The sequence below is a fragment of the Prionailurus bengalensis genome, chromosome B4, assembly GCF_016509475.1.
Source record: "Prionailurus bengalensis isolate Pbe53 chromosome B4, Fcat_Pben_1.1_paternal_pri, whole genome shotgun sequence".
NCBI lineage: Eukaryota > Metazoa > Chordata > Mammalia > Carnivora > Felidae > Prionailurus > Prionailurus bengalensis.
Window position 1 is genome coordinate 70,604,286 of NC_057358.1, and position 25,807 is coordinate 70,630,092.

At 35.5% G+C, this 25,807-nt stretch overlaps 1 protein-coding gene across 1 annotated transcript in view; it reads right to left on the reverse strand.

Annotated features, from left to right (window-relative positions):
- ADAMTS20 (ADAM metallopeptidase with thrombospondin type 1 motif 20) overlaps positions 1-25,807 on the reverse strand; it is a 176,923-nt gene that overhangs the window by 44,691 nt on the left and 106,425 nt on the right. Inside the window, exon 29 of the mRNA XM_043563431.1 lies at positions 2,706-2,873. Coding sequence (XP_043419366.1) covers positions 2,706-2,873 — 168 coding nt within the window. The remainder of the gene's footprint in view (positions 1-2,705; positions 2,874-25,807) is intronic.

The window sequence follows — 25,807 nt, forward strand, 5'->3', positions numbered from 1 at the left end:
GAAATTTTTGAAAATATATGAATATGGATTTATGTATTTGGGAAATATGGAATTAGAGAAATACAAAATCACTTAAAATGTTAGCATTTAGCATATAGTTTCAAAAAAAAAAAGTGTTTCCAGGGGCTTTGGGAGAGGGGGCCCCAGTCAATACATGTGTGAGATTTCAGAACTTCTATCACCTTTGGTTCCAGCTCTGATCTTAAAATACTAGAAAGAAAATGATGGGTCTCAGAGAAGGGGAACCAGGCAAGTGGTTGATATCACGTGGCTCTAGATTCAGTGGGTTGAGTGAGATCCTCTTTCCAAGTTGTCCAGCAGATTAGCCATGATCAAGAGGAGGCAAGAATTCTGGACTTTTTTTTTTTTCTGAGCATAAAAGCTACATTTGGATGGTACTGACCTAAGTAGATGCAGCATGAAACAATGAGGTCTCCAGCACCATGCCTTAAAAACTTGACTATACAAGCAAAGTTAGTATTCTCAAATAGGTAAAATTAAGTTTAAAACAAAACAGAACAGAACAAACAAAAGAACTCTTATGAACTCAAAAGAACTCTTCAGAAAGTGAAGGGAGATTTTTTTTTCCTTCCTGAATGATTCTAGTATTTACTTTGCCTCTAAAGGTATACATCTGGAGTGAGAGGACAAATGGCTCTGCACACCAATGCTTGTTTCTGTTTGGCAGCAGTTGCTAAAATGAATTACTAAATCCTTTCCTTGAAAAATGATATCAAATACCAAATGAAGAGAGTTTTACCTCAAAACTCACTGGAGCACCTTTGTGGTCACAATTTGCTAAATGAGTCTTTCCACTTGAGGTATAATGTAAAATAGTAATAAAATGAAATTATTTTATAGTGAGTGATTATACTAAAGCAATGTTACAATTTATACAGTCGGAACAGAGTAGCAACCAGTGATTAGCTCGTAACTACTTCTGAAATTACACTTCTGTTGAATATATTATTACATGTAGCACAGTGACAGCCTGCAATTGTTAACTTCATGTGGGTACTTTTTATAGAATAAATCAAAAGCCAACGACTTCACAAATGGTCATTTGTTTCTGGCAGAGATTTGGGGACTGTGTGGGTGTATGAAGCTAATTTCTATGACAAGGAAAACCAATTCAAAGAGAAGAAAGCAGACTCTGTACAAAAGCATCTGTGTTTTTTTATAGTCTTTGAATATTCATATCTGTATCTTAGAAACCCCTTAAACACATCCATTTAGTGAGTCTTATATAATTTCATACTTGGTGGTAAGCCAAGGCCAATTTGTTAGCACTGATGATTGATTTGCTGTTGTGGGGCTGGAGGTCAAGGGTCAGAAAGTGTCCCTCATGAATACCAACCACAGTAGCTGCACAGCAGAAGAATCCTGGGGATCAACAGGAATGCTGGTGGCCAAGAAGCCAAAGTCTGTCCCACTTCCACACCCATCCCCCAGTGGTTCCTGGCTGGTGTCAGAATTAGAAAGTCTCTGCCACATGCAGCGTTCAGTGCTGCGTTCAGTGACTTTACAGTGTTTCACCCTTTGGGGAAAACCACTTTGCCATTATTCTGGTGCATTATATCTTGGTGCAGATAAAGTAAGGCAAACCCTGATTTTTTTAAATGTTTATTTATATTTGAGAGAGAGAGAGCGTGCGGGGGGGGGGGGGGGGGTGGGGAGGGGCAGAGAGAGAAGGAGACAGAATCCAAAGCAGGCTCCAGGCTCTGAGCTGTGGGCATGGAGCTCAATGTGGGGCTTGAACCCACGAACCATGAGATCATGACATGAGCCAAAGTCAGATGCTTAACCAACTGAGCCACCCAGGTGGCCCAGGCAAACCCTGATTTTAAGCAAAACATAACAACTATATAAATTCAGAGTTGGAAAATCTTTTTTGCAACTAAATCACACTATTCAAGATAAGATATTTAGCCCAATACTAAGGCTCTTAGTGAACAAGTTATCCATTGTCCCTAAGATTCAGTGGCCTGAGACAATGCTGAAAAGTAGGCATGGATTTTGCTGAGTCTTTCCAGGTGTGTTCACTCTAGCCTTCGACCAGCTCAGGCTACCTAGTTCTGACATGTTCCTAACTCTTAAAAGATTCCAATGATGCTCCTGTTTAGAACTTAGCAGTCCCTTCTCCAAAATGTAACCTTAGCTCAAAATCCAAGATTTTGGTGTGGAAACAAGGACGTTGTTATATATATCATCATCTATACTTGACTTAAAAAAAATTTTTTTTAACGTTTATTTATTTTTGAGACAGAGAGAGACAGAGCATGAACGGGGGAGGGTCAGAGAGAGAGGGAGACACAGAATCTGAAACAGGCTCCAGGCTCTGAGCTGTCTGCACAGAGCCCGACGCGGGGCTCGAACTCACGGACTGCGAGATCATGACCTGAGCTGAAGTTGGCCGCTTAACCAGCTGAGCCACCCAGGCGCCCCTATACTTGACTTTTAAACTACCTGGAATAATATGATCACCAATAGTCACAAAAAATCAACGAACTCATTTGTTATTTAGATATAGACTTAGCAAGTGCGTTAACACTGTACATTAATTCAGAGCATAGTATAAAATCATGTTTAACAGAGTAAAACACATTTTAGTGGAGTAAAATTTTCAAGGTTATATCAACATAGGGATTTGAGATTTTCTTTATAAATGCAAGAATACATTTATAATTATAAAATACATCACTTACCTCCTTCCACCTATTGGCTTTCCATGAAGGGCATCTGACAGATCTACAAGCTTTGTGAGTTCGAGGTTTCCGTAGATGACTGCAATATGTTTCTTCTAATTTCCCTTGGAACTGGTCAATGCAAAGCACCTCACGGTACTTTAAACCTTTACCACAAGAAGCTGAGCACTAGAAAATAAACATGAATATACTTGATTCATTTTATTTGACTAATTTATCTTCAAAATATATAAAACGAAGCAATCAAAACATCATTGCTTTCTTGGATATTTCTAACTGGAGAGAATTTAAAATTTGTCCATCTGCCCTGGACCATCAATGGACATTGAAGTACATTGACGGACATGAGCTATCCATTAATTCCATAAGAAGTAGTGTCTACAGTATACCAAGCATTCTTCTGGTACGTAAATGGTTTAGATCCCCTAAGGTTAAAGAGTATCTGAAGCTAACTCTGGTTACCACTCATGATCGTTTAAATTTTGTATAGTCATCACTATTCTTTTTTTAACCCTATATGTTTCCCACACTGCAAACTATGCTTAGGATGTATAAAGAAAATGCAATGATTTCTCAATGCAGGGAACTGTGATTGAGAAAGGAGAAAACTTATTTTTTAAGTGCACTCCAGTTCAGGTTTGTTTTCTGCATCAATCTGGAAAAATATCTCTGTACAATCAACCCTCCAATATATTCAGTAAAAAGATAACTAAAATCTCTGTAAAGATATAAGTGAAACAATGACTTCATTTTTCAGCCAGTTTCCATTTAATGAGTGAGGCCAGAGCCGTGTTGTGGAAACAGCTTGGGCTCTTTGAAAGAGCTCTGCTTCTTACTACCAGGGTGACTCTGGGTGCATTTCATAACCTGTCCAAGACTCAGTTTCTTCATTTATAAAATGGGAATAATAACACCAATATTACAGGTTCAATATAAAGATGAGATAAAGAATATGAAAGGTCTAATCCAGTCCTGTTACATACAGTACGTCCTCAATAAATATTAGCTTCCTTTTCTACTGTTTTCCTTTACATGGTTTCAGGATGTTGGCAATTTTCAGCATAATATATGTACCAGAGAAAACTTAAGACACGGATTCCAGACAACTCCTATCATACCTCTGAGACAGCTGTTCACATATGGTTTCGTTTAGAAACATACACTGAGTTCTGAGAATATTAGATAATATATTATATATTTTATCTATAGTTCAAAGACTGTGAGACTATCTAATACAGACTATTAGATGCTTAAAATGTTTTAAATTAAAAAAACAGTTGGGGGATAATTTATCATTTTATATGATCTGCAATACTATATCTCATTTGTGTAGGCAATTGATTTAATTCAGTGCCTTGATTATTAAGACTTATTATCATATCTGAAATGTCACTTACAGGTCACTTAGAACACACTTTATTCTGTGAAAATCCCTAAGGGAACTTCGTAACTTAAAGTGAGTATGCATTCTTTCCTATTGACCTTCTCTCTTGGATCTAGCTCTATGCTCTGTTCTTTCTGACTTGGGTACTTCCCTGTTTCTTGACTTCACTATCTGTTTTTCAAAGAGTATGTTATCTTTTATACCAGAAACATTACATATTATTGAGCATGAAGCATATATCATCAGGAAGTATATATACATGTTCACACATGGAAAAATGTTTTTCTCCTGAGGTACATATTATTATTTCTAAGCTTTAGATCTTTAGAACAGAAGAGCATTCATTACTCTTCCTGTCAGCAAGCATTACTGTGGATAATTAAGATCAACACAATTGTTCTTATGGAAGATGTAAAAATACTTGGTAACTTATTTGTTCTATTATTGAGTTTCTACTATATACCAAGAGTTGAAGACACAGATTCATTAAACACCTTTTGCTTTTGCCCTTTACTCTCAAAATATTTATAATCTAAATGACACATACCACCTATTAAATCAATTATACCAAAGTAGATCTACGGAATATTAAACCCAATAAAAATCAGAAAAAAGCACAAGTCATAAAGACCATTAAAATAATACAATAAAAATTATGGATTTAAGAAATTCTGAAAAGTAACCATTCCTTTTGCGATGTTTGATAAGTACTCAAGCAAGGAGAAGGTGATATTTAAAGTCAGTTTTGAAGAAGTAAGCTTGTCGATGGACAAAGATGGATGGTCATATATTTGTTTAGTAAGTCTTCTCTGGGCATTGCCCATGTGTCTGTTTTGTAAAATTCTGAGTTTTAACAATGCCAAGAAATCCAAGAATCACACAGTAAATATGCAGCTGATTATTGATATTTCTGATAAAAATGACCATTCATTTATTAAACTATGCACCATAAGAGGGGATACTAAAGATTCTACTTTAGAATTCAGCGATGTATTTCCTCTACGAGCAATATCTATGAATGGAATGTAAACTCAGACATTGTAGTGCACTATCAAAGCCAAGATTATTCTTCACAAAACTGAATCGTGTCTCCTACTCTAACTCAAGATCGTCTTTCTCTTCATCATTATTCTAATCTTTAACCAAGACTATTATTAAACATAATTTTAAACATTTTTTGGCTCAAAAACTGACAATGGTTTCCTATTGCCGTCAATAGTAAATCAAAACTTATATTCTTTTTTGCTTTCTTGATCCATTAAATTTCAGTCAACATACCTTTCTGACCTTATACTGTTACTTTTCAACACACACCTTTGCTCTACTTAGGCATAATACAGTAACTTTCTCTTTAATGTGACATATTCACTCAACAAGAGTGCCTAATTCACATTATTTCCTTTTACCTCAATTAATCACTTCCTTTGATGCTTGCTAAATGTGATTTATCCTTAAAGCTCTAAGTCAATCCTATGTCTAAGGTAAATACATGTCAATCTTTCACTTCTCTAAATTCTTCTGAGTCTCACTCTGGTTTTAGCACTTCATCATTTTCTACTTTTGTCACATTCTTTATCTACCCAGACTTCTGGAGGTCAAGGACCTTTTAAAGATTACCCACATCGCCCACAAAAAGGCAGGTAGAGTAAATATCGGCTGATTAATTGATGTTGATCTTTGGTGTAAGCAATTCCTTTTGTTTTTCTGAAACTCTAAGGTAATTTATTAACACATTTTAAATTCCTTGGAATGTATTTATTGGTTTGTAAACACAAAGTTCTCTAGGAAAGACAGACATAAAGCACAAAGAATTGCAAAATAAATTATGCTTGGTTGCACTTTTAAAGTAGAGCTCTTTTTCCTCAAGATTTGAAGGGGAGTAAGTATATTATTTATCAAGTCTGATGAATTCTATATGATGATTTAAGTAGAAGAGATCATGTTATGCAAAGAATCATGTTTTAGCTGGAATGAGGTTTTCATAAAGTGAATAGCTAGTGAAATGCTACCCTCTCTCTTGCAAACCACAATACATTCTGAGTTGCAAAGATACCACAAATTGGCCTACTTGATAGGAATACTCAAACATGACAATTCTTTTCTTTGGTACTCAGCAAATTTTTTTGTTTGTTTTTCTCTTTTATATTCCTGATACCATCCTACTCCCTTGAGATTTTACTAACACTGTGTATTTTCCTGCATTCTCATCAAAAGAATTCTTAAAAATCATCCCTATTGTTCTTAGTTAACATAGTGTTAAGTTCTGAGATATTTTCATAAATGCGGTGGGATAGTAGAAATAGGATACAATCTACTTCAGAAGTGCTGACATTAAATACAAGTAACCTGAACTGCCTATTCCCATTAACTAGGTGAAGACAAATGTCTACTTAAGGCAAAAAGAAAATTTGAAACAAATGTAGGATTTTCAAGCTCTAAAAATGAAATACAATCTCCAGAGTTGTGCAGGTTGGATAGCACTTTCAATTCCAAGGTGGAAAGTTGGAATTAATCATTTTAATATGACTCACTTTGTAACAAGTCTATTCTTGTTTTTAAAGTTGTACATAATTCCAGAAGAAGATTATTTTTAATATTTGAGGTGTGGGTTATTATTTTGTTTGTAAAGATATCATAAAGGAGGGAATTGACAGTTTGTGACAGATGTTGATTCTAGACACTTAAATTGCTAAACAAAATAAGGAAATGAAGTTTACTTAACTCCAGTTCTCGGAAATGGAAAACATCACCATCAGGTACATGAAATGGTGCTCAACATAACTAATAATCAGGGGAATACAAATTAAAAGTATCACATCACTCTTATTGGGATGACCATAACCAAAAAAATGAATAATTAATTCTGGTGATGACGTGGAGAAAGGAAACACTTGTGCACTGCTGGTGAGATTGTAAACTGGTACAGCCACTATGGAAAAATAGTATAGAGAATCCTCAAAAAATTAGAAATAGAACTACCATAAGATCCATTTCTTTTGAGAATTTATCCAAAGGAAATGAAAATACTAACTTCAAAAGATATCTTCACCCCTACATTCATAGCATTATTTACAAAAGCCAAGACATGGAAACAACCCAGGTCCATCAATGGATAAATGGATAAAGAAGTTATGGCAGGGGCACCTGGGTGGTTCAGTCAATGAAGCAATTTTGGCTCAGGTCATAATCTCATGGTTAGTGGAATCGAGTACCACATTGGGCTCTGCACTGATAATGTGGAGCCTGTTTGGGATTCTCTCTCTCTGAGCCTCTCTGACTCACATGCTCTTTCTCAAAATAAATGAATAAACTTAAATTAAAAAAAAGAAGCTGTGGTACACATATATACAATGGAATATTATTCTGCCATAGAAAGTGAGAAAATCCTGTTATTTGCAACAACATAGGTGGACCTTGGGGGCATTATAAGTGAAATAACTCAGAGAAAGATACTGTATGATCTTACTTATATGTGGAGTCTTAAAAAAACAAAAACCAAAACACTCAGAGATAAGATTTTTGGTTACCAGAGGTGGGGGACGATGAGAGGGAGGAATTGGAGCAAAGTGATCAAAGGTAGAGACTTCATAAGTACTAGAGATGTAACATACATCCTGATGACTATAGTTAACACTGTGATAATATATACAGGAAACTGTTGAGAATAAATTCTAAAAGACCACAAGGAATTATTTTTGCTTTTGTTACTGTGTCTATAGGAGATGATGAATACTAACTAAACTCACAGCAGTGAACATTTCACAAGAGAAGTCAAATCATCATGCTGTACACCTTAAACTTCTGTATTGGTGCATGTCAATTATACCTCAATAAAACTGGAAAAATTGGATGAAGTGAATTTTTGCTTTATTTCTAGCTAGCACATCATCTGTCTCCTGACAGCAAGGTCCGTAGTTATCTGCCGAAAATGTGAACGCTCATAGCCATATGTCTGGGCGTCATATCTATCCACTTACTCATTGTATGGCAGGCATTAGCCCATTTCCTCAGACAACCCAGGAAAACCTACAACCAGGTAACAAAAGCATTCACACAATCATTTTGTTTTAGAAGAGCCAAACTCCCAGGAAAGCAATCGTTGCACATGACAGATCTAAATCTGAATGCACTTTATTACAAACCAGAAATCACTTCCATTACATGTGACTGAAGAAGCATCAAACTACTATGTATAAAATGGTGGGATTTAAACACAATGATAGCAAAAAATATAATCAGGTATTAGAGTGTCTCTTGAAATAATTTGAGAGAATTTAGTTGTGTGTTCCTTAGCCTTAAAGTGCCAGTTCTAAAAATATCAACTAATTTCTCAATATAGGAACATGTATTATTTATCTTTGATCTTTTGCAAAACTGAACTGTGTTATGCTTCTGTAGCAAAGATAAAAATTTTTAATGGGAAATTTTGACCATAACTATTTGGCAGGAGACTTTTTAAATTTTTTGGTAATTATATGATAAATGTCCTTACAACACTATCACAAAACAAGATTGATCTATGAAATGACATAATAGGGAAATGAGTTTCAGGGCAAGACAGACCATAAATTAGATATTTTGCGGAATAAAACACTTGTGTGTAAGTGTACATGCATGTATGTTTTATCTATTCTTTTTGATTTTTAAGAAGCCTGTAGCATTCTTTAAGTAAAATGAGAAGGCTGCATCTGAACCCAGGAACAGCACGGTTTTTGAAATCTTCAGGAAGCCAGTAACATCTACATATCTAAGGGTAAAGCCCAATTTCAGTAAAATTTCAGATGAGTTTTATGCAACCACTCTGTAATTAGGGGCATGCCCTACATTGGTAGGACACTATTTTAAATAGAACTCCTCATTACAGAAGTAACACATTAACGTAGTTAGAATAAATATCCAGACTATAGAATAGGCTTAAACAAACAAAAAAAGACAAAATATGCATAGTAAGAGTGGGGTGTTAGCTCTGTAAAATAGTACTGCTACTGTTCCTTTAATTCAATGCATATGTGCACTAAAGAGTAAGATACTAAATCTATCAACAGTGACCCTATTCACAGTATTTCCTGAAAGATTATACGTAGAGTTTCAAAATTAAATGGAGTTTGAAAATTCTTTTTAACCTGTTACAGACATTCTTTGATTATACAGCTTTAATAAGCCAAGACAGCATTTGGTCTTAAAAATAATCACTACTGAATATGAAATATTTCATATTCTATTGCATTGCTTCTGATTAATACAAAGTTTGCAACTCCAGACATTTAAATTTTTTTTTAGTCAGATTCATTTGCAAAAATGTTTTGAGTCCCAACTTAAGGGACAAAGAAATACATTATTAACAAACATATCCAGCAAACTTACATTGAATTCATGTCATTGTAGTAATTATAACACTTTTTTAAATGTTTATTCATTTCAAGAGACATCAAGAGAGAGAGCTACAGAATCCAAAGCAGGCTCCAGGCTCTGAGCTGTCAGCACAGAGCCTGACTGGGGGCTCAAACTCACTGACTGTGAGATCATGACCTGAGCTGAAGTCAGTGGTTTATCCAACTAAACCACACAGGCACCCCGATAATTATAATTTTAATTTCTATTTCATGTTCTAAATTGTTATTTTAAATATACATATTGTTTATATTTATGTACAAACACAATGAATTTATAGTTCTAAGCTAATATCTCAATTATATTTCAATATAATTAATATTGTCTAAATTATGACTTTGGACAAGTTTTGTGATTATTTTCACCTTCAAATATAAAACCTGAAACAAAGTTGCAATCAATAACTAATGCAAATACTTTACAGAAATTTTCACTTATACAATATTATTTTATACGTATAAAATATCAGAAAATCAGAAGGAAAAATCATCCCAGTGACAGATAACTATAGCACCCAATCATCTGATTAGTTTTCTTCAATAATAAGATTTGATGAACAATCATTACAAACATGCCAACATTAGTTATTGAACTCAGGTTTATTTTGCTGTAAGAGTAAATGTAAATTTTTAAATTTTTATTTAAATCCAAACGAGTTAACATATAGTGTAATAATGGTTTCAGGAGAATTTAGTGATTCCATCACTTACATATAACACCCAGTGCTCATCCCAACAAGTGCCCTCCTTAGTACCCATCACCCAGTAAATATAATTTTTATTCAAAATGTAAGCACTATCTATAGTTTAAAACAAAACAGGAAAAACTCTCAAGTTTAAATTCTGTAATTTATTTTCTTAGCTTTCTAATAGTATAGTTGTGTGTACTACGAAGGGGTAATGAACATTTCTGATTCTTCTATAAAATCTGTTTAGCAAGTAGAACTCATCTCAACAGTTCCTTGGGGCCATCATTGTAAGTTTACTTTTTCTTAATGTCTTTATACAAATCACAACAACTAGGACATTACTTTTGTAAGATTGTATGGCACATTCCAAGATGAAAACCCCACTCTTGTCCTCTGGGAGCCTACATCCAGAGTCATGAGCACCTGCCTCCCTGGATGGAACAAACTAGAAAACTATTTAGCGTGGGTAGACCATAAAAAGTTTAAAAGCTCAGAAAAATGACGAAAGCATACCTTTCAAAAATATTGACTTTTAAGCATTGCTATGGTAACATTTATAAAATTCTTAAAATCAAGTGTCAGCAGAAGAGCAGGATTTACCATTTCAAGTTTCTACAAATGTTTTGTGCTAGTTGTGGGAGTTAACAGAAATAAAGCCAAGAAGTTTGCTTTTAAGTAGGGTTATAATGGTCTGAAAAGGACAGAGAACTCTCAGATGAGAAATAAAAAAAGATCTATGAATGCTTTGATAAGGAAAAGTCAGAGTTGAAATTAAAGAACAATACCCGTTGAACATATTTACATCTATTTATCATATGTAATAAAAGTTGTGAAGCAAGAATGTTTTAAGGATTAATTTTAGTGAATTTAAGCTAATTTCAAAATTATCTTAATTAGATTAAAATGAATTCTTTGTGTTAAAATTTAAGTTGGGGTTTAATAGTTTTTACTATTGGGAAGTAGAGCGTAGAATAAAAAGGCATGGGATTTGGAATCGGACACCTACATTTGAGTGTCCATTGTCAGCTGAGCAACCTCGGGCTAGGTGCTTAACCTTGCTGATCTTGTTTTCTCACAATAAGGTGGCAATGATACCCACCTCAGGGTAGTCGTGAGATTAAAGGATAACATATGAATAACCTAAAACACTGCTTGACACAAGACTCAAAATGCATATTAAACTTCCATTCCCCTTTTTCTTCCTTACCTAATCCTTAGGAAATACAAACTGGTGAAAATACAATCTATGGCATGGATTTCTCTATGAAACACTTGAATAGAACATGGAGGTTGTTCAAGGCACATACATTTAGAATTCATTCAGCGATGAGATAGAAGGATAATCACCCCAATGGAATTCCAATAAGATTCTATCTTGTTCTCCCTGAAAAACAAACTCTGCTTACCTAGACACTGAAAAACACACCAGACATACCTTAAGTTATTGTCACAGTGGGCATGAGGTAGAGAAACAGGAAGGGAAGGCAAATAGACATCTGGTTAAAAAAATAAACAACCAGATTCAGTTAAAAATGGTGGTGTGACCATATGTATCCATTTCCCCTCCCTCAATCCCACAAAGTCAGAGTGAATCAAATAGATTTGAGTAACTTTGGAATATCTAAAGAGGATAAAGGGAATGAAGAAGACCAATAGGAAGGAAGACAAACTCTTACCTTCAGGGCCAAGAGGCTCAGCACTGGATACACTCCTCATTGGCCAGATCAGAGGCTTCTCTGAAGAAATTAAATGGGGTGGGGGGTGGGGAGGGAGGCTCTTGAATTGGAGATGATTGATGAAAAAATAATGGAATTCCACACCTTGAACTCTTGAGCCTTACTTAGCCTCTCTGCCCATATTTCTCTTGCTCGCAGGTAGGGCATTAGAGGGTCCTTCTCTGAGAAACTGGGTCTCCAAGAGAACAGACCTTCAAGAACTGACTGACAGGGAAACTCAGTCGTTAAACTCTATGCAAATGCAGAGTTTCCAATCAATTCTCTAGTGCCTTATTTTTAAATAATAAGGAGCTGCAGAAAATCATCAACTTTTGGAGGAAATCGTCAATAGGAAAACCAGAAAACCACTCCCACCCTCACCCTAAAGAAAGTGTATGAAGGTTAGAGAGATAATCAGGAATTGCCCCTCAAAAAAACTGCAATCAATATAAGAAAATAGATGTTTTATGGAAGAAATAAGAGTAGAATACTATGACCCCAAAGCAATTAGAATGCAAAGAAAAACCTTCTGATAATTAAAAACATAACTAAAATAACTCAAGAGAAGGTATAGATATTGACAGTTTCCCAGTGTGTAAAACCAAATGATAAAGATAGAATAAAAAGAGAATTAGAGGATAAATCAAAGAATACCAACCTTCCACTAGAATGAGTTCAATAATGAAAACCACTGCATAGAAATTATTTAAAAAAATACAACCAATTTTCTGATTACAAGTATCCTTAATGTAAGGGCCCACAAAACAGCTAGAAAACTGAATTTTAAACACATAAAGTCACCTCATCATGAAATATTAGAATGACAGGGATAAAGATACCAAAAGCCTCAGCAGCAAAAGTATAAAGATAAGGGCACAAAAAACAGATTAGATTTCAGAATCACTAGATCTCAATAAATAGGTCAGAATGCTAGAAGATGCCTTATAAATTCTAAGGTAAATTTTATTTCACTCATGTGTAAGATCTAAGAAACAAAATAAAAAGATAAAACAAGACAAAGGAAAAAAACAAAAAACAACAACCCTGCACACCAGACTCTTAAATATACAGAACAAAATGGTGGTTGCCAGAGGGAGTGGGTGGGAGAATGGGTGAAAGAGAAAGGGGATTAAGAGGTACAAACTTCCAATTACAAAATATGGAAGCTACAAAAAGTACAGCACACTAATTTGAAAAGATATATGCACCCATATGTTTACTGCAGCATTACTGACAATAGCCAAGATATGAAAGCAGCCTAAGTGTCCATCCATAGATGAATGGATCAAGACGTTGTGTGTATACACACTGGAATGTTACTCAGCTATAAAAATGAATGAGATATTGCTTTTGCAGCAACATGGATGAACCTAGAGGGTGTAACACTAAGTGCAAGAAGTCAGACAAATACCATATGATTTCACTCATATGTGGAATTTAGGAAACAACAACAACGAAAAAAGGAGACAAAAAAAAAAAACCCACCCAAATACAGAGCATTGGTGGCTGCCAGAAGGGAGGTGGGTGGGGGGATGGGTGAAATAGATAAAAAGGATTAAGAGTACACTTATTGTCATGAGCACTAATGTATGAAATTATTGAATTGTGTTGCACACCTGAAAATATAACACTGAATGTTAATTATACTTAAAAATTATGGAAAAAAATTGAGGGAAATTATTCTCAAACTAGAATTCTATAGCCATTCAAATTATTAATCAAATATGAAGATTGATTAAAGCTTCACGTTTACAAGATGGAAAAGTGTTGTCTCATTTCTTTTTTTTTTTCTAATTTTTTTTAATGTTTATTTTTGACAGAGAGAGAGGGAGAGACAGAGCATGAGTGGGGGAGGGGCAGAGAGCAAGGGAGACACAGAATCCAAAGCAGGCTCCAGGCTCTGAGCTGTCAGCACAGAGCCTGACACAAGGCTTGAACTCACAGACCGTGAGATCATGACCTGAGCTGAAGTCGGATGCTCAACTGACTGAGCCACCCAGGCGACCCTTAATTTTTCTTAAGACATGGGTAAAAGTGTTTCAGAGAGTAACTTTCTAAAAAATTTTTAAATGTTTATTTTTGAGAGAGAGAGACACAGAGCGTGAGCGGGGGAGGGGCAGAGAGACAGGAATCCAAAGTAGCTCCAGGTCCTGAGCTGTCAGCAGAGCCCAACCTGGGGCTGGAACTCACAAACTGTCAGATCATGACCTGAGCCGAAGTCAGACTCTTAACTGACTGGGCCACCCAGGCGTCCCTAGAGAGAGTAAATTTTAAAAAGAAATATGTGATGCACGAAAAAGTCGTCAAAATTGAAGATGAGTGAAACGACTTTCACAGGATCAGAGACTGGTACGACAGGGTTAAGTCCAGATGAGAGGAGGAAGATTTTATTTTGGAGGGACATCTCTGCAACAAGTCTAGGTAAAAGGAAATATCTGGGCATTTTAGAAAAAAAAAAACGTTCATGGAGATTTTACATACCTACCTGTTCAGGCACTTGAAAGAAAGAATAGTGATTGAACGTTAAAAATCTAAGCAAATTTTTAAGCAAAGCTATATTAACTCCAGGGAAATTAAAGAGTTTTGCAAGAAAGGAGTACTTCAAAGTACACTACAGTGTAGACACTGGCAGAAGGTGTAGTATTAACTGAAATTTATTTGGAAGATAGGCTTATAGGATTATAGAATTATTGTTCATTTAAGAGAGTTAAAATCTTGGGGAGCCTGGGTGGCTCAGTCAGTTGAACGTCCGACAGGTCATGATCTCACGGTTGATGATTTCGAGCCCCGCATCGGGCTCTGTGCTGACAGCTCAGTGCCTGGAGCCTGCTTTGGATTCTGTATCTCCCTCTCTCTCTGCCCTTCTGTGCCCCCCCCACCCAAGCTCTGTCTCTGTCTCAAAAAAAACATTAAAAAAAAAGTTTGAGAGTTAAAGTCTCAACCTCTATTAAATGAAGCCAATAGGTGATGTTTTTTGATGCATCAAGAAATAGCAGAAAAAGCCTATTAATTGGAAATAGGGAAGAAAACAAATCAAAGGATTTAAAGATTATTTCTGGGACAGGAAACACTGTACCAGGAGATAGCTTTTTTAAATCAACATTTTAGCACCATATCTTAACTATGTACACGTCACATCAATAAGACTATTCAAAACTATAATCAGTGATATTTGGCTCATTAATGGAGATTAAGGGCAAACTGGAGAGTTGTTTCTAAAGGTATGTTCTAGAGCTCTAGATCCACCCTGTTGGGGACACTAGTAGGTACTTTATAAATACATGGAAGGCATACTTCTTGATTTACTTGTGATATGAAGTTGAGAGAACTTATTTAAAAGTCAGATATGAGATTTAAATTAAAAAACTAAAAAAAACCCTCAGATATGAGAATTAAAAAGTAAATGAATTGAGGCTATTAGGGAAGAAATAAAAGTACATCTTGGCTTAAAAATATTTACTGCTAAGGATAAAATGATTAAGACAATCATCACATGTGATACATATAGGTTTATACTGATGTAGGATTGGTATAAGAAAACTGGGGGACTACTAAAAACAAATTTGAGGGATACCTGGGTGGCTCAGTCAGTTAAGTGTCAAACTTGATTTCAGCTCGGGTTATGATCCAGGGTCATGGAATCAAGCCCCACACCAGGCTCCTCACTAAGCATGGAGCGTGCTTAATGTTCTCCTTGCTCTCTTCTCTCTCTCCTCTCTCCTTCCCTCCCTCCGCCTCTCCCCTCACTCGTGCTAAAATAAAACAAATCTGATGCAATACTGAATATATTGGGTGCAGCATTCACACCAAGGGGGGCATTATTCTTTACAGCTATTCCTTACAGTTGACCATTTTGTTAACAAATTCTAAAAGCCAGATTTTGAGAGTAATAACAAAGGAGACCGGGATGGTTAAATAGATACATTTAACCAGGAGAACAGATGAATGGTTGTCTTCAAATATTTGTCCTGTGGAGGAGGAATTTAATACATTCTTACTTCAGTGTGCAGAAAGAATTACAGGTGAATATTTCATATATATCAGTCTCAGCTCAAAATGAAAACCAATCATACTTTTCCTGTGCTGTGTGGTATGGTCTCCAATTTAAAGATTCACTAGACATGAAAACTATGTATACTTCAGTTGAGAAAATTGTTGAATTTATGCTTCGTGTAGAAGGATAAAAAAATTGGAATTCTCTCCTAATTTTATTTTTTTTTAATTTTTTTTTCAGCGTTTATTTATTTTTGGGACAGAGAGAGACAGAGCATGAACGGGGGAGGGGCAGAGAGAGAGGGAGACACAGAATCGGAAACAGGCTCCAGGCTCTGAGCCATCAGCCCAGAGCCTGACGCGGGGCTCGAACTCACGGGCCGCGAGATCGTGACCTGGCTGAAGTCGGACGCTTAACCGACTGTGCCACCCAGGCGCCCCTCTCTCCTAATTTTAAAGATGTGATACCAAAAAAAAAAAAAAAAAAGAGAAACCAGTGGTTTTCAAATATTTTAAGAATCACAATTTAACTCTTTAGATATGTATGTAATGGATTGATAAAAAGTCTATTATTTGCTCAAATGAGAAGATGCAAACTTCATACCTGAATTATTAGGCATCTTATTACTAAGCATCTTTGATAAGAAGAATATGCCATTCTTTAGTTCTCAAGAATTATTAAATAAATCTGGTTTATATTGCCTTTTACTATGACATCAATTACCTGAATGAAATCCTGAAGTTATTCCCAGGCTTCAAAATATCAGTTTCTGAGAAAATAGGCTTCCAAAAAGAATCTGCTTTTTATTATAACCACAAGCTAAGATCTTTCTAATTTCTCTTTTAAGTTCTCTAGAGTTTTCTTGAGCATTAAAAATATATGAAAAAACATTTTCCCAATGTATAAGTGAGACTTACAAGTTTTCCCCATGTTTTGACTTAAAAACTATAAAATATTCTCATAGTTGGAAAGTGACAAAAATCTAAATATTTCAGAAAATGCAAAAAAATCTCCAAAGCTGTCAATATAAACCATAATCTTAACTGACCTACATTACTGTATCTAAATAAAGGGAATATCTTAATAAAATTGGATATTGGGATAATATTCATGCATAAATTATGCATAAATGACCTACATTACTGTATCTAAAGAGAATATCTTAATAAAATTGGATATTGGGATGATTTTCATGCATAAATTTATGCATAAATTTATGCATAAATTATTTTCTAGCAAAAATAGCTAGAATTCCTACCAAAATATGCCCACATTAAAGATGTTGAATTATAATACTAAACCTAAGAATGGAAGCACATTTATGTACTGAACGAGTGAATAAATACTATGTCGAGAAAAACTTGTGAGCAACTGTATATGAAGATCTTTTAAATATGCAATCTGTTTTATCTGAATGAGAGTTGAATTTTGTTCTACAAAAATAACATAGAGGAAAGCTTCATGTAACAGAGCTCTTTCTTCAAGATTTTTGTTGTTTTGCTGCTGTGGGGTGCCCTGTGGATCAACAGAGATAAGGGCCTCTTCCTGGTTTCACCTGAAATTGAGAACTTGCCAATCTCAGCAGAGGGGCTGGCATGGAGGTGGGAGCCCATATGAGCTACTGTGTTTGAGCCTGTTCCCTGACACTTAAGAAATGCCGGGAGTGAGGACGGAGCCATGCCTGATTAATTTCCATATTACTAGACGTGCAAATCTTGCCAAAGCCCAGAAATCAACAGTAAAGAACTTTCCATCAGATGGAAAAATAGGAACTCTCTCTGGTGGCAGAATAGGGAGTCATTTTTTATTAATGTGGGAGTATAAATTTCCTTTTATTCTTTCATTCTCCTAAAAACGTATCATTTACACAATATAATTTGCATCTTAATTTACACTATCTTTAATTCTTATCCTATACTTAATGGTCTAATTAATCATACAAAATGGTTTCTGGTTCTACCTATCAATTGTATTTGGGTTTAGGATAAAATCTACTGTAACAGAAGAAAACTTTCATAAATAGATGTTTATACCCTGAAAAAAATTACAAGCTAGTAATAGAAATGATACTACTGTGAGTCTTGTTCTGACAATTTTAATAATTGCACCAAAGTTACGTTCCACGGAAATCTAAATGTTTGATACAATATTTTCATTTATGTATATTTTGGAACTAGTGTTGGAACTATAGTATTTGCTGTTAAATAAAATTCCATTAAAAGGAACATTTGTCCCAAAAATAAATGATAATCATCTCTACCTGTTGTAATGAGCATTGGGTATTGTATGTAAGTGATGAATCACTAAATTTTGTACTTGAAACTCATATTGTATACTAACTGGAATCTAAATAAAAACTTGAGGAAAAAACAAAAAAAATATAGCTCAAAAAAAAAAGGCATTTATATCTGCCCAACTTTTTAGCCTTCTCTAAAATTCTTACATGACTCATATTTTTATCAGCTCATAAAATGTTTAATTTATAATTCGCATAAAGGCTTATTTCATATTTAGTTTACATAATTATTAATATATTTAGATTTCAAATCATATTGAAAAGAGCAAAGTAAAACCAATATTTGTCATAAAAGAATTTCAACTTGCTTCAATAATATGTAGTTTGTTTTCATTGCTTTTTCTTATACTTGGTTTTTTCGTACTCCGTCATTAAAATCATTTCCAGATAGTAAGCAACAGCAGTACGTTTATCAGTATATTGATATATTAAATACTTGTGTGCTTTAATAAAATAAAAATGCTACAAAATGTCTACCTTCCAAGTCAAGACACAGGATATTAAGACTTCCAAAGCCTTCCATGTGTGTCTGACAACAGCACCCTTCCCTCCTTTTTTAGGGACAACTGCAACCCCTAGTGTTGATTAATTATATCCTTCCTTTCTACATAGTTTTAAAATTATGTCTGTTGTACCTGTAAAGTTTCAAACTGTAAAGGAAAACCACTGTATTATGAAATATGAATTATATTATACAAATTAGCCCTTATACAATTGTGGGAGGGGATGAGGAAGGAGAAGTCCAAAAAGGATCAGAAAAACTAACCAACAATATTTGGTATTATTAAGATGTCAGAGCTGGCAGGATGCTAGGCACTTCCAGCTACTAGAAGCACAAAGAGGCTTGGTGGAAAATTCCAAGGAACGTTATTGGCTCTTGGGGCTATTGCTTCATGTGTAATATGCATGTAAATTTCCTCCATATATTCTATAGTCTGGTAACTCACTTCCTTTTAGTGCTGAATAATATTCCATTGCCTGAATATACCACAATTTATCCACTCACCAACTAAAGGAAATTTTTGTTGCTTCCAATTTTTGGCAATTATAAATAAAGCTACTGTAAACAAAGTATGCTTTTTTAGTCTTTACTAGCTGTAAGATGTAATATCTAATCTCCTGATCCATTCCTATTGTTCTCCACTGTAGCAAGTGCTCTGTAAATATCCCTAACACACAGTAACCACCACGTAAATATCTATTGAATGAATTAAATAGAAATTCCCAAAGATTCTAAATGGAAAAGGCTGATAATATCAAGTGTTGACAAGGATGCGGATAACTAGAATCCTCATTCAACCATCCTCAGAAAATATTTACTAAACCCAAGCCTGTGCATACACTAAGATTCAACTCCCGTCTACATATCAAACAGGTCTGCATACATGTTGGCCAAAAACACAGGTGAGAAATGTTAACAGCATTATTTGTAAGTCTCAAATTTAAAACAACTCTAAATGCTTACCAGCTGGATAACCATATAAATCATATTCGCATGTCATACCATTGTATATTCATACTAGATTGCAATGACAAATCACAATTACAACATGAATCTCAATTTTGTAACTCTCAATTTATCCAAGTTCTATTCATGTAAGGTTCAAAGGCAGACAAACTTATCTATGATATTTCATGTCTGAATACAGGTTACCCTCGTTGAGGGGGCAGTGACTACAATAGGGTATATGGGGAATTTCTAGGGAGTGGATATTGATTTGGGTGCTGACTACACAGGTGCGTTCACTTTGGAAAATTCATCAAACTGGATCTTTAAAATTTTGCTGGATAGGGGTGCCTGGGTGGCTCAGTCGGTTAAGCATCTGACTTCGGCTCAGGTCATGATCATGCAGTCCCTGAGTTTGAGCCCCATGTCAGGTTCTGTGCTGACAGCTCAAGGCCTGGAGCTGCTTTGGATTCTGTGTCTCCCTTTCTGCCCCTTCCCTGCTTGCACTCTCTCAAAAATAAATATTAAAAAAAATTAAAATTTTGCTGGATGTCACATTTCCATAAAAGTTTACTTAAGAAAACCCTAGTCCAAATTGATTTCTCTCATACTAGAGTATAACTTGCTTTAGATCTTATTTCAGATTGTTCAATGTGTTATTAGCCTTATACAGTATTAGGGTTTTTAGCTCTTGAAGTAAAAGATTAGTGATATTAAGCAAAATACATCAAGTATTTAGGTAATGGGCCTGAATGACAACCACCTTACCTATTGTTCCATTTAACTCTAAAAACTGTTTTTTGGTAGTCACTGTTTTTATGCCAAGAAAATTAAATCTTGTTTCTTGACATGTTAACTTGCCATAGCACACTCAGTGAATTCATAGGAGTCTTGATCCAAACCTAGATATTCTACCACCACAATGGTACTCCCTACCACAAGATCTAGGATAAACTTAATCTGTAAATTGCAGAAGGCTTGAGATTAATGATCTCTCTCCAAACTCTTCTGGTAAAAGAAAGTTTACATTTCTCTTGGTGAAGTCAAGAATATATTCCCTTATGTAAGACTAATACAAAACCAGCTTATGCACCATCAATCTGCAGTTTGTAACCCTAGGGCTCTCAAAGTAACTTCTCGACTGAGAAGACTTGATGGACTTTTCTCTTTATTCTCTGGACAATAAATTTCTTCACAGGATGTTCTCTTGTGTATCTTTTCCTTCCATCCTCCAAATGCCATCTCACCTTTTGACCAAAAATAGTCCCATCAATACCTCTACTGGCTCTACCCCACAACTTGAATGTTGTAACTATACATATGTAAATAACTGAATGGTCCCTAAATCATCACCTTTAAAAAGATCCCCCTCTTGGACTTCCCATCTCCAATCTTATTTTCAATGTGCTTATATTTTATGATGAGGATTGTCTGATAATCTTCCTAGAACACAGCTTTCACACCCACTCCGAAAAATTCAATGATTTAATATATTTACAGAATTTTTAAATTTTTAAAAATCTCAAACATGATCCCTATTGATCCTCCATGATAGAATCTCAAGTCATATTTTTTTCAAGGTTTAAACGCCATTTAGTTCACAGTGTAGTATTAGTTTCATGTGCACGATTTAGTGATTCAACACTTGCATACAACACCCAGTGCTCATCCCAAGTGCCCTCCTTAATCCCCATCACCTATTTAACCCATCTCCCCACCCACCTCCCCTCAGGTAACCATCAGTTTGTTCTGAGTCCATTTCTTGGTTTGCCTCTTTTCCCCCTACCCCACGTTAATGTTTCTTAAATTCCACATAGAAGTGAAATCACATGGTATTGGTCTTTGATTGCCCAAGTCATATTTCCAACCCTGCTCTCTGAAATGAGCCACTGTTTCTGGTGTCTGGCATTGCTAAGGAATGGTCTCCTACCCAAGTTCTACCCGTCAAGGCCAATGCCTGCAACTGAAAGTATACTTCCTGACTTCCCCTAACATGTTTCTGCCTTATTTGGGTGGTTTTGTTTTTTTTTTTTTTTTGCATGAACTGTGAGAGCCCCTTGAGAAGATATTATCTTTAGTTTTCTACAATTCCTAACCTAGTGCCTGATACAGACAGCCTTTTAATGATCTTGAATGGATAGAGGATTTTTTTTTTTTTGGCAGTTCAGTGGCACCCATTCCCTTTCATAGTTACTTCCACAATCTGAGTTTCCCCGGGTCACTACTGCAAAATAAAAACCCAGGAAAATAAAAATTCAGGACAGTCTCAGAAGATCACTTTAGAACTTCGTTAGCAACTGGTAGAACTTATATGGGCTACCAGAAATTTTGCAGTATTTCATCTCTCACAAATATATATATCATGATGTAGGAGACTTAGTACAAAGGTCCCATTACAATATGATGTGATGAAGTACCTTCTTAAACACATCCTACTAGATTTAGGGTTGAGTCAAATTGGTGCAGGAGCTTAAGAATAATCTTGGGGATGGGAGAGGGAGTACAACCAGGAAGCAGATGGTTTCTATGGAAATAAAGGTAACTCCAACCTGCTGTAATTAGGAAGTTTTAGGGAGGTTACTAAACTTTAGATAGTCATAGATTTCTATGAGGCATGAAGTCTTTTACAAGTCTGAGGTGGCAAGGTGATTCAACGGAGCACCAACAAAATTTCTTACAATTTGTTGATATTTGTTTGCCAACCTGACACGTAACCTACTTTAGGTATCCTGATGGATCTCTCTGCCATTCTGCTTTGGGTACTACCTGCAGTTCATACCTGCCCACTTAAGATGATAAGTGGATTATACGTATAGACCCAATACTCAGTCGTGACAAACCTTTGTTTTAGGCCCACAGAGTTTTGCTGGCTGTGTTCAAATTAGTAATTCATCTTTACGAGCCCCTTTGATAATCCATTACAAAAGGCTTGTTCCAAATTTTTCTATAATGAATATAATACCTACTACTTTAAAAAACAGACCCAGGGGCGCCTGGGTGGCGCAGTCGGTTAAGCGACTGACTTCAGCCAGGTCACGATCTCGCGGTCCGGGAGTTCGAGCCCCGCGTCAGGCTCTGGGCTGATGGCTTGGAGCCTGGAGCCTGTTTCCGATTCTGTGTCTCCCTCTCTCTCTGCCCCTCCCCCTTTCATGCTCTCTCTCTGTCCCAAAAATAAATAAACGTTGAAAAAAAAAATTAAAAAAAAAAACAGACCCATAATTTTTCCTTTAGACACCTAAGAATGGAAGAAAGAGCAATGGTTTTTGGAAGTTTCTTCTTCTTAGAACATTTTTAAACATTTGAAGTGTTTCTAGTATTATGTGATTTGTTACCATAAACAATATGTCAACTATCAAATTTTTCAAATGTATATTTTTAAAGTTTTCAAGCAAAATTTTCTGATCTGTTTAAATGGCATCCAAATCTTTTGAAGTTTGAGTTTTAACGCTATTTGTTAAAGCAAAAATACAAAGTTATAAAACACCACAAGAATCATCCAATTAAAAATGGGCAGAGCACCTGAAGAGACATTCTTCCCAAGATGACCAACAGGCACATGAAACAATGTTCAATATCACTTATCAGGGAAATCAAATCAAAACCACAAGGAGATGTCACCTTACACTTATCTTTTTGATACAAGTCTTTTTGATAAGTGTTGGCTCAGGCATGGAGAAAAAGGAACCCTTGTAAAGTGATGCAGCCACCCTAGAAAATAGTATGGAGGGTCCTTGAGAGATTAAAATAGAACCACCGTAAGATCTGGTTATTCCACTATTGATATTTGTTCCCTCCAAAATGAAAATATTAATTCAAAAAGCTATATGCATCCTTATGTCTATTGAAGCATCTACAACAACCAATACATAGAAGCTACCTAAGTGTCCATTGATGGATAAAGATGTGGTACATACACACAATGGAATATCACTCTGCCATAAAAAGGGTAAGATCTTACCATTTGTGACAACATGGAGGGATCTAGAAGGTATCATGCTAAGCCAAAGAAGTCAAGGGCAAATGTTATGATACTTATATGTGGAATCTTAAAAGCAAAACTACCAAGCAGAAACAAACCCATAAATACAGAGGGCAAACCGTGACTGCCTGAGGGGGAAGAGGCAAAATGGGTGAAAGGAAGTAGTGGGTATTGGCTTCCAATTATGGAATGAAGAAGTCCCTCAGATAAGGAATACAGTCAATAGTGTTATAATAGCACTGTATGTGACAGGTCATAGCCACACTTGTGGGGAGCACAGCACAGTACAGAGCTGTAGAATCATGGTAGTGTACTCCTGAACCAATACCCTGTGTCCACTCTACTGAAATAAAGCAAAATTACAAACTTGAAAAATATAGAATTCATTCTAGTACTTTTCAAGAGCTGAAAGACATTATAGAAAATGAAAATTTGTTACAATTTTTTTTGTATAATCGGTAATTATAAAGTCAGTTACTAATATACAACAGAAACACCCAGTGATAAACTTTTTTCCGTAAGAAGGTATGTATTTCCATGAAATAATTTTTTCAGCTATGGAAGCTACAGAAGTCACACATTGGGATAAACCAGAGTTTTGAACTTCTGTAACAGTGTTGAACCAAGATTTTCAAAACTAATGAAACACCATCCTACTTTTTTATTTTGAGCCAGCACAAGCAGGGAAGAGGCAGAGAGAGAGGGAGACAGAGAATCTCAAGAAGGCTCCATGCTGCCAAAGCAGAGCCCAGTGTGGGGCTGGAACCCACAAAGCCACAAGATCATGACCTGAGCTGAAATCAAGTCAGATGCTTAACTGAGCCAGCCAGTACTCCCTTAAATTTTTTTTTTTTAATTCCAGTCTCATTAACAAAGTGTTACATTCATTTCAGGGATACAATAGAGTGATTCAACAATTCCATACTTCATCCAGTGCTCATCACAAGTGCACTCCTTAATCCCCATTATCCTACCCCTTTTTAAAAATGAAATTACTCCTGAGGCACCTGGGTGGCTCAGTCAGTTAAGCATCCAACTTCGGCTCAGGTCATGATCTCCCAAGTCCGTGAGTTCAAGCCCCACGTTGGGCTCTGTGCTGACAGCTCAGAGCCTGGAGCCTGCTTCGGATTCTGTGTCTCCCTCTCTCTTTGCCCCTTCCCCACTCCCACTCTCAAAAAAAATAAACATTAAGAAAATATGCATTTAAACAAATAAAAATTAGATTACTCTAACAGTTTTATAGATTTGTAATGTATTTGAGAAATGTTACCTATGATCAAAATAGAGAACAGTCTAGAAAATGTCAAAGAGACGCTTTACAACATTAATGTCAAAACCTTTGTTGTTCCTGTGATTATATAGGAACTAAAATGGTTTTCTCAAACTACTGAAAGTTGACAAATACAATTAGAGTACCTAATTGCACTAATATTAACAATGCCTATATATCCTACATAAACAGAATCAGAGTACAGAGATATTGTAGAGAACTGAGAGTATGTTCTTATAAAACATCTAAAAATCTATTTCCAGAGATTCTTAACCATTCCAACCATTATGTCTGGGAATACAGAATTATCAACACATGTCCATTTTAATATAGATGTGTAAAGAAAAACAGAATATCACCATTTCATGTTTTTTTTAGAGTTAACATTCTAACTTCATTCAGTATAAAACACAAGTCTCTTATGATCTCATCAGTATATATCTACTTAAATTTTTTCTAGGTTTTTCCATTTTAAACTTACAAGGTCCATTTGTGTCTCCAAGATTATCTTCATACCATCCTCTATCTTGGCGCATGCTCTCCCTTTTGGTGAGGCATGAAAGCCACCTACATCAAGGAGGCAGATGCCCAAATTATGAAAAACAATTCTCACATAGGGACTTAGGACACCACGCATTTCTTGCCAGGTTATAATGAAATATATCCTACTAGTTAGGCTTTCTAGAAAAATCTGTCAAAATTATGTTCTCAAGTACAATCCTCATCACTAATTATTGGATAATTACAGTGTATTAAGGTCCCAGTATTAGGAGTCTGAAATATTATAAATCACATAGTTACTGAAATGAAAAAGGAATCCAATTCTGCATTCTGACCATTTGTTTATGTAGTACATTCATCACTAAACTGAAAACTTCTTGTATGCAGGGATTGTGCCTGATTTATCTAGTGCCCAGTGTCTAACCTGTAGGGGATGC